The following is a 14,701-nucleotide window of genomic DNA, read 5'->3' on the forward strand; positions in this document are numbered from 1 at the left end:
TTATGTTCTTAGAAATCTGTATTTGATGGCATGCATTAGCTGAGGAATAGTTTCTGTATGTTGTAGTGGACTTCTGGTATATCTGACAGGTGTCATTTGCAAATGTAAGGTTGTGTTGCTCATGATTTGAGCTTAAGCTTAGTTATTGGCTGGGGTGAAGTTTGCTCTCCTTTTTTCTGTTGTTTCCTGTATTCCAAAGTGACTGTTCTCATGGACAGGATGCATTGCTACAGGATTTTTGGAAGGCCTTTCTGGATCATACCAATGTTTTTGCAGTCATTTATCAAAAGGCAGATCACTTCTCGAAATGATTTTGTTCTGTCTTCACATTACAAAACTAAAAAGAACAACGTTGGGTATTTAGTAATTAAAATAGAATCCTTTTTATAAGTCTTTGTCACTGCATGCAAGCAGTGGAGTACAAAAACCTGTAAATGAATGTTTCTAACTGGTAAGTAAATTTACTGGATCAAGTGTTCTGTTCTGCAGACAGCTGTCAATGCAGAAATGTAGATGAAGCATAAAAGGTGTGATGTGGTTCATAAAATAAATGTGGTTTGCAATCCATGTGAGAAAAGTATGCTTTGTGTTTCGGAAATATTAATGTTTTTAGGGGGTTTAGATGACAAAATAGTAACTGTTCCAAATATTTGTTTGGAAACTTTTTGTTTTCTTTTGGTTTACAATTGTAGAATCACCAATAATGTGAATGTGACCTTCAACATCACCCAGTCCAACTGTCCACCAATCACCAATATTTCATATTTTCCACTAATCCACATCCCTCAGTACAGCATCTACATATTTCTTGAACACCTGCAGGGATAGTGGCTCCACCATCTCCCTGGGCAGTCATTCCAATGCCTGACCACTCTTTCATAGAAGTTCTTCCTAACGTGCAACCTGAACCTCCCCTGGTACAACTTGAGGCCATTCCTTCTCATCCTGTCACCAGTTACATGGAAGAAGAGGCCAACCTCCAGCTCGCCACAACTGCCTTTCAGGGAGTTGAAGAGAGCAATAAGGTCTCCCCTGAGCCTCTTCTTCTCCACTCTGAATAATCCCAGCTCCGTTCCCAATAAGCCCTGTGCTCTGTGCCCCTCACAACTTCATTGCCCTTCTCTGTACACACTCCAGAGCCTCAATTTCTTTCTTGTAGTGAGGGGCTCAGAACTGAACACTGTACCCAAACTGCAGCCTCACCAGGGCTGAGTACAGGGGGACAAACACCTCTTGCTGTTTACACAATTTCTGACACAAGCCAGGGTGACATTGGCCTTCATGACTACCTGGGCACACTGCTGGCTCGTGTTCAACTGAGCATTGACCAACACTTCCAGATGGTTCCCCCTGCACAGTCTTCCAGCCACTTTGCCCCAAGCATGTAGCATTGCCTTGCATCACTGTACTATGTTCAGCCTGGGAAATCTGGTCTTCAGTTTGTGCTGATTGCAGTATTTGTTTGATCTTTCCAGTTACAAGATGTTCTCTATCTTACTTAATGATTTTTTTTCAAATAATCATTATTTCAGTGCTGTGTTGTTTTATGGCATGTTTCTGTGTATCATGAAACTCTGATGAGCCTGTGAGGTACTAGTAATGCCAAGTGCCTGATGTCTTAAAAATGTATTAGCTCACAATCATCATCAATATACATCAAAATAAACCTCAGTGGCCTACCTTGCTGTTTTTTTTCTGTCACTTTCCTGAAGTTTCCTAGTTCTTTGAAGAACTGACAAAGCCTCAAAAGTAAGAAAATTCATCTGTTTCTCTTTAACATTTACAGCATGGATATGATGGTTTTCTGTCATAAAAGTTTACAAAGGCAAGGTAACTGCTTAGAGAACACAGCAGAGAACAAGTTTCTTGTTCTGTTTGTTTTCAGGTTCAAGCGGAAGTATCTGACTGTCTTTCATTCTTACAGGGTTACACATCCTTCTGGAATGATTGCATCTCCTCAGGATTGCGTGGCTGCATGCTAATTGAACTTGCATTGCGTGGACGTCTTCAGCTAGAGGCTTGTGGAATGAGGCGCAAAAGTCTGCTGACTAGAAAAGTAAGTGGAGTTAAGTGGTCAGTTTTGCTTCTGAGTTGTGTTTCAGACAATGCAGTAGCTATAAATTACAATCAGTTGTAACAAAGCATTCTTTTTAGTATGTGGGTAGAGGTTGAGTAGTGACTTAAACTGCATGCATAGAGTTTGAACAGCGAGCTGAAGTGCCTTGGAAAATTTTCTGTACTTGTTCACAGCTCCTGTTTGTTCTCATTGACATGTTCTTACTGCACTTGGGAACCTTTCATAATCAGTTGGCAGTGGTGGTGGCCTGAGTGCCATGACAGCAATTGCTACTAGGAGCCAGCAAGCACTAGCTGTGATCTGCTGAAAGAACTGGCTGGCTCTTGCAGCATGAGCAAGATGTGGGCTGGGCCTGATAAGGACAACTCACTGGCAGTGTGCTAGATGCATCCTGCAAGCCTTGAGGTGCGCACAGTGCTGCCATCCCTGAATTGTAATAGGAGATATCCCTGTGCTTTGGTCCCCTGGGAATGCTCAAATCTATCTAGCTAAAATGGTTTTGGTCACTGATGTTTAATATGGGTTTTTAAGGTTCCTTATTGAATTAAGCTGAAGATTAGAAGCTTTAATTTATTCTTTTTGCTGCTGGATTTTTCCTTTACAAAACATGTAAAAATTCTTTCAAGAATTTTTACTCCATCAGCTTTAGTGGATATTTGTAAAATAACTTTACTGAATGCCTGGTCAGATATTTCTATTCACCGCAAATAAATTCTCTTTTGTGGGCTATTTCTCTATCAATATTATGCTTTGCTGATTTTTTTTTTTTAAAGGAGAGCTTCCAAGTTCCCTAAACATCTCCCAGCTTCCTTCTTTACTGAAGAATTGAACCTCTGTTGAGGCAAACAGCTCCTACTTCTTTTAGGTTTATGTAAGCATATTCAGCACTTATTAGTTTGCACAATCTTTTTCCCCCACAAAGCTTTTGGCTCCTTAGGCATTCAGGAATGTTCTTTAGCAGTTATTTTTCTTTCTATACAAACTTTGTCAGGTCTGCTTAACTGAAGTTTTAACTGTGCTTTTTAGGAAAATAGAAAAACAACCTGTGCCATACCTTTACTGCAGCATACGAACCAAATTCTTGTATTCCTCCTTTTTTTTTTAAGCATGTGATTTTGGGGTTTGGTCTGACTGGTTTTTGACTTCAATTTTTTTTTTTTTTTTTACGTCTCTTAGAGAAAGCTGAAAGCTACCTAGCATTTTAATGCTTTAGTATAAAATTCAAATGCAATTGATTTCTACCTAAGGAACTTAATGCAAATAAAATTCCTAACTACTGATATATATAGTCTGATGTTTCTTCTCTCCTACTTCACCTCTCTGTATAGAAATCTTGTACTGTTTCCTATGTTATTTCAAGTCTTGCAGTGTTTAATACTGTATTGCTGTTTTGAAAAGTCAGTGCTCTGATTTGTAACTCAAACCATATTATCATTCCAGCCATGTTCTGAAGGGGAAAGCTTAACTTTTACTTACTTAAGTTGGTGCTGTAGCTAAGAAGTGCGGTTCTGTTTTTGCAAGGAGGCTTTTTTAATTTTTTTTTTTTTGGAGTTTCCCATTAGCTGTTAATACTGTTTGTGCGGCCTTATCAGGTAGTCACTCTGTCTTAAAACTCATTCACTTCTCTGCTCAGTTAAATTTTTACTTGAATCATTGTCTTGTCCTCAGAGGTGGGACACAAGCAGTAAGCTGAGGAGGAACAGGAGGATTAGTTTTTTGGACAGTAGTGCCAGATCTTAACTGTGCTCAACTGCCAGGTACAGATGAAAGTAAGAAACTGGCAGGCAGGTGATGAACTTTAGAAAAACTTCTGATGGCCAATATGACTGGTCTTTGTGTTGGTATGTCCTTGCACATTTGTCTGGAGAGTATATAATCACTGTATTGTTTCAGAGTTCTATCTACTGGTGTCACTATTGGAAATTAAAAAAAAAAAATGAAAGTTGAGGTTTGTATGTAAATAAAATAATTTCTAAGACTGGTGGTTGTTGAAGATGGAAAGTGGAATTCTGTGCTGCCTTTTACCGTCTCAGAAAGCAAAATCAATAATTACAGCTTTTTTTTTCTTGAACTAAAAGAAATCTCAGCAAATCCTTGGATTAACCTCTGTTTTATAACTGACAATTCTGAGCAATTCATACATGAGTGATTTTTTTTTATTGTTATTACTCAGACTAAATAATAAAAAGTTCACTCAGGAAATTAGTGCATGAGGTGCTTAATCTTCAGTGCTGCTTAATTGCAGAACGATGTTGTGGAAAATGCAAATTAAATACTTTGTATGATTGAAATATTCTTAGTGGCTGGATATGAGACACATCCAGTATGCAATAAATTCCTGAAGAACTGGAGTAAAGAAAGATTTCTGCAATAGGTCTAAGGATCATAATCTCTGAGTAATCAGGTTTGTAGCTTCTTTACCTTTATCTTAGTTCATCTATTAAAAAGAGGTAAAAAATATTCCCCCATGTGGATACTTTGTCTTCTATGATCGTTCACTTCACAACATACCCAACTCACTCAATTTCCACTCTTCTTGTGCTTCAGTGACTCAGGAAAGAATTAACCAAGAGATATTAGTCAATAAATCCATGTCCTAGAAAACAGATCTGTGAATAGAGGAAAAAGATGTCTGAGCTCCTCTTATTGCATGTCTCTGTGCTGAAAGAGAGAGGAAGAAAAAATACTGTAGAATTGTAAAGCATAATTGTGAAATATATATGTGTTTGGTTTTTTTTGAGGGGAAGAATAATTGGAAGAATCTGTATAGGGATTGTTCTGTTTAGCAGAGAATTGAGAAGAAACAGTGGCACAGTTATTTGAGTGCCCAGCTGCAGAGATAAAACTCAGAGGCAAAACCACCATGTTTTGTGGTTTCATAAAGGCTCAGAGAGATCTGATTGAGTTGGATGGAAGACTCTGCTCCTTGTAGCTTTCCTCTGAGTGCCTTTATGTTTAGGCTCATTCTGTCATTACGGATCATGTGCTGACTACCTTCTTAAGCTTCCTTGCAGTGGTAATAAAAGGTATCTTGACTCCATATATTCAAGGCAAGCTGTTTTCTAAACTTCATAGAGATCTTCTGTGTGTTGGTTTTTTGCTGATCTTAAAAAAAAAAAAAAGGCATGAAAGGTTGCTATTAATTGAACACAATGTAGTAACTAAAAACACTTGAAACTTGCTCTGATGTATTTAGGGAATAGAAACTTCCAGAAGTTCAGAAAAACATGGTATGAAACTGGAGGAGATGTAATAACTTGGTGTGTGGTTAATGAGGTATTTGAGTTAAGCTGTGCTACAGGCTTGTAAATCAGAAAGATGCACGTGTTGGAGTTTGTTTTTAGTAGGGCTGTCTGGACTAACACTAAACTCTGAACTCCTGATTGATACCCACTTTGCAAAAGTATTTTGCATGCTTTATTTTTATATCTAAGCAAATCTAATTCTTTTTAGCCTGTCATTGTTGACTGTTCCATTGTTTCTGATTTTATTCAAATTTTAAATTGAATGCTTTATGCATGCTATCTAAAATGGAAATAACATTCCAGAAATGACCTGATAACAAGAAAACTGTAGGAAAGATCTCTAAATAGTTAACACAGCTCAAAATGAAATTTTCACCTTGCTAAAAGACTGCTTTTTTGTCAATTCATTTGACTTGCAGCCTGCTGCTGGAGGGTTTTCTGTTTTGTTTTGTCTGTTCTGAATTACGTAGTGATGCATTGAATCTTTTTTATGCGCTCCTGGTTTCTCATCCTGACTAAAATACTTTGCCTTTCTTTCTAATTTCATGTTGTTGTCTTTGGACACATCTCTATTTAAGGATAATCTTGATGTTATAGAGCTGTCTCACTCATTTCTGTTCTGTTTATCTGCAGACTATGAAAGCACAACTCCTCTGTTGCTTATAATATGGATTGTTTGAGTGACAGAGCTAAACTTGGGCTGTATTTCATTGGAATACTTTAAGCTTTTACTGCATGATAGCAGGCACCTTTTGACTATTGGGAAGATTTGCTTGAAAGTAACATCTCTTACCTGCTGCTTCTTCTGTAGATGTGGAATTGTTTTTATGTGGTTGAGTTTTTCTTTGTTTCTTGTTATTTCTTTACCTGCATATAAAGGGCCAACTGTGACACAATTGCCAGATTTAATCATTTGCATAAGCAACTTTGTATCTGGCAATTAATCTTTTCCTAAAGAAATACTGTTGTGGGAAAGAGGAATATCTTATTAAATAGATTGACTCTGGTTACTTAAATCTGTATCTTTTCAGTTTCATGCTGTTGTCTATTTAACCAGAAAAGCTGGTATTTGCGCATAGTTTATATAATTGCTTGTACTTCTAAATAAGCAGTTACTTAAATTCTTATGCTCTATTATGTTACTGTGAATGATTTTTTTCCCCAGTGCTCTCTGGGGGAAAGAATTCAATTAAATCATTTTAGATTTAAGTGACAAGCACTAATTCCTGTAATATGCAATATCAGCTTTTGTACGTATATAGTTTGCTTACCTGTTAGTGAATGGAAAGTAAGTTTTCTCATCAGTGTGTTCTGCAGAGCTGTAAAAATTACATACATTACAAAAAATAGATGTTCTATTGAGCTCATTGTTATCTATTGATCTTTGAGAGAAGAAAGCCTGCTTTCTTATTTTTCTAATTGATTTCTCAACTTCGTATTGCCCAATTGTTTAACTGCAGTATTTTGAATCAATTGGTTTGAAACGGTGAAGTAGACTGCCACCAGAGAACAGTTTAGAACTGTAGTATATTTTGTTTTGAGGAGGAAAGGAAGGACCACCTTAGTGGTTTATCTTCCTTATTCAAGTAAAAGTTAGTGTTAACACATGCTTAATAGTTATAGTTTTAGTTAATTAACTTGATAATAGATAACTGACTCAACACTGAGGTTTTTTCTGTAATTAAAATATTGAGTAGTTTTTTAATGAGATTTTTAAAAACTTGTATATTCTTAACAAAAAGATTTGTCACTTTTTTATTTCCTTTTGTTCTCATTACAAGTAGATTTTCCTGGTTTTTTTTTGTTTTTGTTGGATGTTTGTGGTGTATGAATGAAGTGAAAATACTGTGTTTTATTCTGTTTTAGGTGATTTGCAAGTCTGATGCACCTACAGGGGATGTTCTGCTTGACGAAGCTCTGAAACACATAAAAGAGACCCAGCCTCCTGAAACAGTACAAAATTGGATTGAACTGCTTAGTGGTAAGCCTTGGACATAATGTATTTGCTTTTTTTCTCCCCTCAATAAAGCTGGTTACTTGGAATCACTAGAGATTATACTGGTAGATTTTAGAGAAGAAATTATGCAAAAATTTAATTAGTCTGCCTCCTGGAGTAGTCTCTTGTTGATTGTAGCCTTTAATCAAATATAAGTAACTGTTGCTTTCAACTTGGTACAGAAAGGATCGAGGTGGAAATGTCAGAGAACATCTCAGCTCTGTGGTAAAATGTGTCTTCTGGTAATCTGAAGTGAATCAGGATTGCCCTGGAGCTATAGCTGTCTTTACTGTCTTTCTTTGTAACTGGAAATGAAAGCTACTGGAAGTCTGGAGTATGGTCATATGGATTCAGTGCTCAGAACTTTGGATAAGAACTTAAGAAGCTACCCTCATGGTTGTAAAAATGAGAGTGAAAATTCAGCCATCAGTAATAAAGAAATAATAAAGATGAGTTCTTTATTACCTGGAGAAATGTAACAAATATTTTCAAATATTGCATAACACTTCTAGTTGATCTAAATAAAGGGTTTGTGCACAAATCTTCATATAAAGCTAAACATTTTTTGCAAAACAAAAAAAGGAAGAGAGGAAATAAACATCAGTTTGATTTCATCTTTACAGTTGCAGTTAAAACTCTTCATATAACTGTCCAAGGTTATAACGTGTACTGTTTTGTTTTGATTTTTGGTTCTTTTCTGTAGCCAGAATTCTTTTCTAAGACTCACCTGTTTTTACAAAACACAAAATGCAACTTTTCTGCAGAAGATTGGGGCTGTAGTTCAATGATATGAACAGTGGAGATAAAAAATGAAACCAGTTTTGTCAAGAACATGGCTTTGGCAGGAAGGGGATTGTGAGATTTGGGATTGTTCATCTGAACCTGTTTGTTACTTGTAGAAACAGATGAGTTTCACAACTGAGTAAAATTTTCTCCAGTTCTCTACTTCTTCGTGTTTATGTTCTTCCTGCACTACCTCAAAAAGCCTTTCTTGTACTTCTGTGTTCTGCACAGTTCATATTCCATCCTTTCCATTCCTTCTTTCTAATTCAATGCGTGTTGGTCAGTGGGTAGAGAGAATGAGAGTTCTTGTCAGTAGAGGGCAGGGCTGCAGCACATCCCCACGATGTCCTTGTTCTTGTTCAGCTCTCCTTCACTTCTACAGCTTGTAAAGCCAGTTGTTTTCCTCTTCACAAATACTGATGTTTCACCTTATCAGCATCAAGTTAGTACTGATTCAAAAAAGGTCATGTAGTGAATGAACTATGTTGTAGGTTTTCCTTGAGGCAAGAGCCTCATAAACTTTGGCTCCAGGAAAATCATTATCATTAGTGCTTTGGCTGAGACTTATATCAATCTTTTTTGCTTGCACATGAGTATTTAATTACTGGTTCTTCAATGCCATTAGGGTACTTCACATTTCTCATAGTTGAGATCTGCCCTTTGAAGAATATTTTTAATGAATTCTTTACTCCGGGGCCTAATCCTGGGAAAATAGTTATCCCAGCCATTGTTATCAGAAGTGCAAGCATACTGCTTCTGTTCCAGTGCATATGAGTTCAAAGCCATTGTGGAAATCTTTATATGGATGTTTGAAGCTACATTTGCTGGGCCAATGTTGCTTATAAGATAACCTCAAAGAGAGGCAAGTATAGGGAATACAGAAGTGTGGGTCAAAAAGTCAAGTCTCCCTGTGAAAGGAAAGGAACACCCATCTGTATTGGAATAAATGTGTAGTGGTGGAGGTTGGTCACAAGGTGTCACCACAGTACTAATTCTTATTATCACACCTACCAGATTCAGAAGCATCTAGGAAAAAATGTTCACTCTGTGAAATGCTAAAAGGACAGTGCCTTTTGGGGGGTGATGGTGTGTGATATTTTCATTCACGGTCAAGCTGAAAATCCTACAGCAGTAAGGAGTGGGACCTACAGGACTTATCTTTTACTACACAGTTGGTGTCACCCCTTTTGTTTACTTGACTTGGCTGTTACTTGCATACAGTTTGTTTAAATTCTTGTGTTTTTATTTATTATTTCTGAAAATTAACCAAAAAAATAGGAACACACTGCTGTAGAAGTTGTTATATTGTTTGTGGAAAAACTATTTCTACATAAGAAATTTTCGATACTGTTTCTTTCCTCACCTGTAAAAGTGCAACGGCTTTTTTAATATCAGGAGGAGATCTTAATGCTGAAATGCTGAGGTAAGCTGGACCTAAAAATTTTAGGTGAAGTAAACTTCCAAACAAAGATGGATTTCTCACTGCTTAACAACTTCAGCTTCATATGTAGCTGCTGACATCTTGTGCTTTAAAAATTCCCTTCTCTGAAGTGCATACATGTACTCTGAAGTGCCCTTGAGAGGAGCGGAAATGGAGAGCATAAACTTGAGGAAATAGAAAAACCAGAGTTATGTAGGATAGCCACACATTAGCTTGTCTTTATAGCAGAAAGAATGGCGGTGACGGTTCTTCCAGTCTCTGAATTGATAAATACTGGAAGCGGACAAATATTTTTTAACCTTTGATTAGCCCTGAAGAAGTCAGGCAGCTGGTCTAGACAAACTTGGAAAGTTCCTTTCAACTCAACTATTCTGTTCTAAATAGACAAGGTTGGAGGAAGTGCTTTTTAAATTGTAAACAATAAATATTTTTGTTATCACTATTAAAACTCTTTGTGACTGTTCTTCATAAGTACAAGAGTGCTTATTTATCGTATTCTTGGTCAAGGCATGACTTAGCTAACACTGAATCCCAACTATAAACATACCCTGAAACTCTTCAAATTTGATCTCATGGTTTCTGGCCTTATGCATGTATCTGAATAGGTCAGAGATCAGAGAAATGCTGACATGACCACAATGTCTTGCTGTAGTAGTCAGCTATATGAATTTGACAGCTCATTCTGCACCACAGGGAAAAAAATCACTGTAATAGTTCAGCTTAGTTTTTGCCTGACTAGCTTTTTTTTTTTTTTTTTAGGAGAAACATGGAATCCATTAAAGTTGCACTACCAGTTACGAAATGTCCGTGAACGGTTAGCTAAAAATCTAGTGGAAAAAGGTGTACTGACAACAGAGAAACAGAACTTCCTTCTTTTTGACATGACTACGCATCCTCTCACCAACAACAACATCAAACAGCGCCTCATCAAGAAGGTTCAAGAGGCAGTTCTTGACAAATGGGTGAATGACCCCCACCGCATGGACAAGCGTTTGCTGGCACTCGTTTATTTAGCCCATGCTTCAGATGTCCTGGAGAACGCTTTTGCCCCCCTTTTGGATGAGCAGTATGATTTAGCCACAAAGAGAGTGCGGCAGCTTCTGGATTTAGACCCTGAGGTTGAATGTATGAAAGCCAACACAAATGAGGTTCTGTGGGCTGTTGTAGCAGCTTTCACAAAATAACTGCAATCAGACTGAAGTGTTCTCTTTTCTTTCATGTAAACCAGTTGTTTCTCTTCTATTGACTATTCATATTTTCTGTAATTTGTACCTTCTCCCATGATGAATCAGCTCTTGTTTAATGGGGATTATAAGTGGTGTATTCCTTCCTTCTCTGTGCATCTGTATACAGGATTCTGCTGGTACAAGAGACCTTCCTGTTTAAAACAACAACAGAAAAAGGTTTTACTGCCATATTGGCATTCCATTTCCTGTTAAGTAGGAGTTATTTGAAGTACTTTGGTTACTCTATTTTTCATTTTATTGTTACTGGAGTGGTTTAACATGGAAAGCACCTCGAGGAAATGTGCATGCAATTGGATCACTAGTCTCAGCTGACACAGATGTGTGCATGCATCAGTACTTCTACAGTACGATTCATAACAGATCAAAAAGGGCCTTTTTAAATCACCAAAGCTCTATGTTGAAGTGTCTGTCAGGGCATTTTATACACAGACCTTTTTTTCAATTATGTCTAACAAAATTACTTTAAAAGCAGAAAGTCCGTTACGCAGCTTTGTCAATGGTCCTGTGAAGATGCCCTATAAAGTTTTACTTTTCATGTAAGTCTCTCATGTACTTTCATTAGAATGATAGGTGAGTCACAAGGCTAGTGTAGAAAGGTCCAGTTGTTTCATAAGCCAGTTTTGGGATGGAATACATTCCATTATATTGTATATATAGTTCAAGTTGTATATTAACAACTGCCCCATCTTAGTATTTTGCAAGATCTATTTAGTTGTACGCCTGGTGCCCCTTACTTGCTGTCAGTCGTTGCCATTTGTTGGAAAGAAAGGCCTCTTATAAAGAGCATGTACTTGAAAGCTTTTTGTTTCCAGTGTCTATGGAGTTTGCCATCCAGATATTCTCAGTCTATATACATTGCCTTTGATAATTAGTGTACAGAAAGAGACCACTTTCTGTCATTGTTTAGTGTTTGTTTTTCTTTCCCCTCCTGTATGGAAGATGCTTGTGACCAGTACAATTCTTGAGTGCAGTTTTTAATTTTGTTTGTATGCAATTTAATGTTTGTCAAAATGTCATAATCTATTTTACACTTTAAAACAAAGTCCTAGCAGGTGTTGCATGTATGTGGTTTGCAAGTAATGACTGCAGTTTGGATGATTAAGATTTCTGTAATGGGACACTCATTTTAATTTTTGTATACAATTATGCTGATTAGCACACTGCTGTGGGGGGGAAAAAAACAACAACAAATATCTACAACTTCGGCTTTTTAAGATTTGTTGCCTCTTGACCACTCCTTGTTACATCTCCCACAGTTTTCACAATGTAAATACTATGCATTGAACAAATAAGCATTGATTTATATATTTTTTTTCCTCATAACGCAGATTTATAGCGGGGCTTACAGGTGTTTAGAAATGTTATTGGTTAATATTCAGAGCAAGAATACTAGATGGTGTATAACTGTAGAGTTGAAATCTAAGGGATCTCTTAATCTGTATACTAGCTTTTTACCTACAGTAAATAAACTATGATCTTGAAAGTGCCTGAAACAGAGCAAGCATGTCATTTTTTATTTTCTGTTGCTAATTAGAAAGGTTTTATTGCTTAACTGAAAGCTTTAGTTAATATCCTCCTTATTAGAAAGGGTGAGTTTATATTGCATAGATTGCAGCGTTCATGACGGAGACAGGCAGAGTTAGCTTGTGAGTGTGTGGCTGTGCCTGCCCAGGTAGGCCTCTTCTGTCATGAGCACAACTCCACAGCCTCATCTGTGACTGGACTTGCAATTTTGCACTTCATTTCAAATCATTTAGATGCTTATGTAGCTTAGTTTAAAACACAAATTCGTAATTACTACATTTTTTAATAAAGATTTTAAAAACATGGTCCTTAACATTTAACACCACTCTGTTCATTCAGTACTTAAATGCTGTTTCTTTAGGGGGAAAAAAAAGAGATGAAATTATAAGAATATTATAAAGTATTTCAAACTCTGGTTTACAAATAAAAAGATGAACAGTGTTTTCTCAGTTGTAAGATGCTGTTTAAAACTTTGAGGAGCTTGGGCATGAACTTGCAGCTTAGACAATTATTTTAAACATTTTCAAGCCTTGATTATTATAAGTGGAGGGAAAACGAAGATTACTGTGTTGCTCTTATATTTGACAGCTTACAGAATACTTTCTGTGCTTGGTAGTATTTGCTATTCCACTGCTTTCATTGTGTCACTAGTGGTGTCTTCTTGTGTTTTGGAGCTCTTTAAGAGGAGAGAATTAATTAGTTGTAAAAGTCAGAAAAACAGTTGAGCACTCAGAAACAGGTTGAGTGCAAAAACTTCTAAAACAGCTTTGAAAAGTTGAAATGAAACGAAATGTTTTGGTCTGATGACATCTTTCATAATTCCCTTTCTGCCTTCTCATCTCTCATCTTCGTTCTGTACTTGTGTTCCTGCCATGTTTCATGTTAGGTTGCCCCACATTCAGGCTTTTGTCTGCCTTTGAGCCAACATGTCTAAATATGTCACTCCTCTTTAACTGCCTCTGGAGAGAGGTAGTGTCCCATCCACGTACACAGGGAGATGTGAACTCCCTGCAGTACTTAGCACCTTGCTTTTCCTTCAAGGTAGAACCTGTGTGATGAGGAAACTTGTTACAGAGAGCCGTCGGATAGGTCTGGTGTCAATACTGAGTGGTTTGTGGAGAGTGACAGTATCTTCTGCTAGATTGCTTCATATGAAGCTGGGTATGTGGGGGAAATAGAAAAGCTTTGGAGTCTTCAAGTCCAAGTGCCACCAAACCTTAAGGTTACCAATGACAGAAAGTTAGGTAGATTAATAGGGAGTGCTTTGACAAACAGCCTTGCCTTCATTTCTATATCAGGTTCTAAAAAAATGGTTAAACACAGAGACTGTTCTGCTGAGATCCAGGTATCCTTCTTCCTGATAGCTGCCACTGCGGCTCGCTAATGTGGTTTTAAGGGAGTTTTGGCTGCTTGTGTTCCAACTCTCACTGGCTGCTTGAAGTGATGGCTACTAGCTGTAGGCAGAAGAATTGAACCTCAGGGGGAAAGATGTTATTCAGGGACTCATTCTTTTAGAACACGTTTCCATGTTAACATCAAAACCAGGATTTTGAAGGATAAATTCACAAGTGGTGTATACATAAGCAATTAATTTCACAGTCCTTGAGATTAACTTTTATGTTTCTAGAGATGACTACAGTGCTCCTATATGGGGTTTTAGGGAAAACTCTCATGCATGATGCTTTCAAGGTACAAGTTGCATAATTTGGCTATAAAAGACTGGTGACTGAGTGCTTGTGTTCATGCCCATTTCTCCTACAAAGTGAAGATATGTATTAACTGATGTGTTCTCTGTGAACTGAATCTGTACTCAATCAAAATAAAGCACCCTTTCAAGCTATCAACTGCAAATGGTTAATGTGTATCATGTGCACGTCACACCCAAACGATTTTTTATTCATTTGTTGGGTAGTTCACAAGTGTTAAGGTTTTGGTCTTCATCGGTTTGGGAAACAAAACTTTCCAGATTTCCATTACAGCATCAATTCTGCATAAACTGGGCTTTTAGCACTTAGGCAGTCAGGCCTTACAGAGAAGTACGCATTTCTTGAGAACAACTCATTTATTCTGTAGCAATGCTTAGTGTGTACATTGACATAATTACTCAGGAAAAGAGTTGCAGCCAAGTGCTTTCTAAGCGTTAAACATGGAAGTGAGATTTTAGGGTGCCTTGTGTAGGAAGGCAGGCTCTTGGGTGGGGAAGGACCACTGCCTGTGCTCATCTCTGGACATCTGGAGTTTCCTCCCATTGGTTCTTGTTCTCTCCTTTCTAGAGAGCAGCAGCATGAAGCCTGTGAAGAGGTGAAGAAGAAATGCCTTCTGACTCGGAAGTAGGAGAAACTTGTGTACGCAGTGATAAGCTGGCTTATACAACTGTGGAAGAAGTAG

At 37.4% G+C, this 14,701-nt stretch overlaps 1 protein-coding gene across 1 annotated transcript in view; it reads left to right on the forward strand.

The window, feature by feature from the left end:
* Positions 1-13,543, forward strand: part of GOLPH3 (golgi phosphoprotein 3) — a 31,883-nt gene extending 18,340 nt beyond the window's left edge. Inside the window, exons 2-4 of the mRNA XM_031609893.2 lie at positions 1,925-2,056; positions 7,189-7,303; positions 10,302-13,543. Of these exons, the coding sequence (XP_031465753.1) occupies positions 1,925-2,056; positions 7,189-7,303; positions 10,302-10,726 (672 nt within the window). The 3' untranslated portion in view covers positions 10,727-13,543. The remainder of the gene's footprint in view (positions 1-1,924; positions 2,057-7,188; positions 7,304-10,301) is intronic.
* Positions 13,544-14,701: the final 1,158 nt, after the last annotated feature.

This window comes from Phasianus colchicus, chromosome Z (assembly GCF_987193195.1).
Source record: "Phasianus colchicus chromosome Z, bPhaCol1.hap1.1, whole genome shotgun sequence".
Taxonomy (NCBI): Eukaryota; Metazoa; Chordata; class Aves; order Galliformes; family Phasianidae; genus Phasianus; species Phasianus colchicus.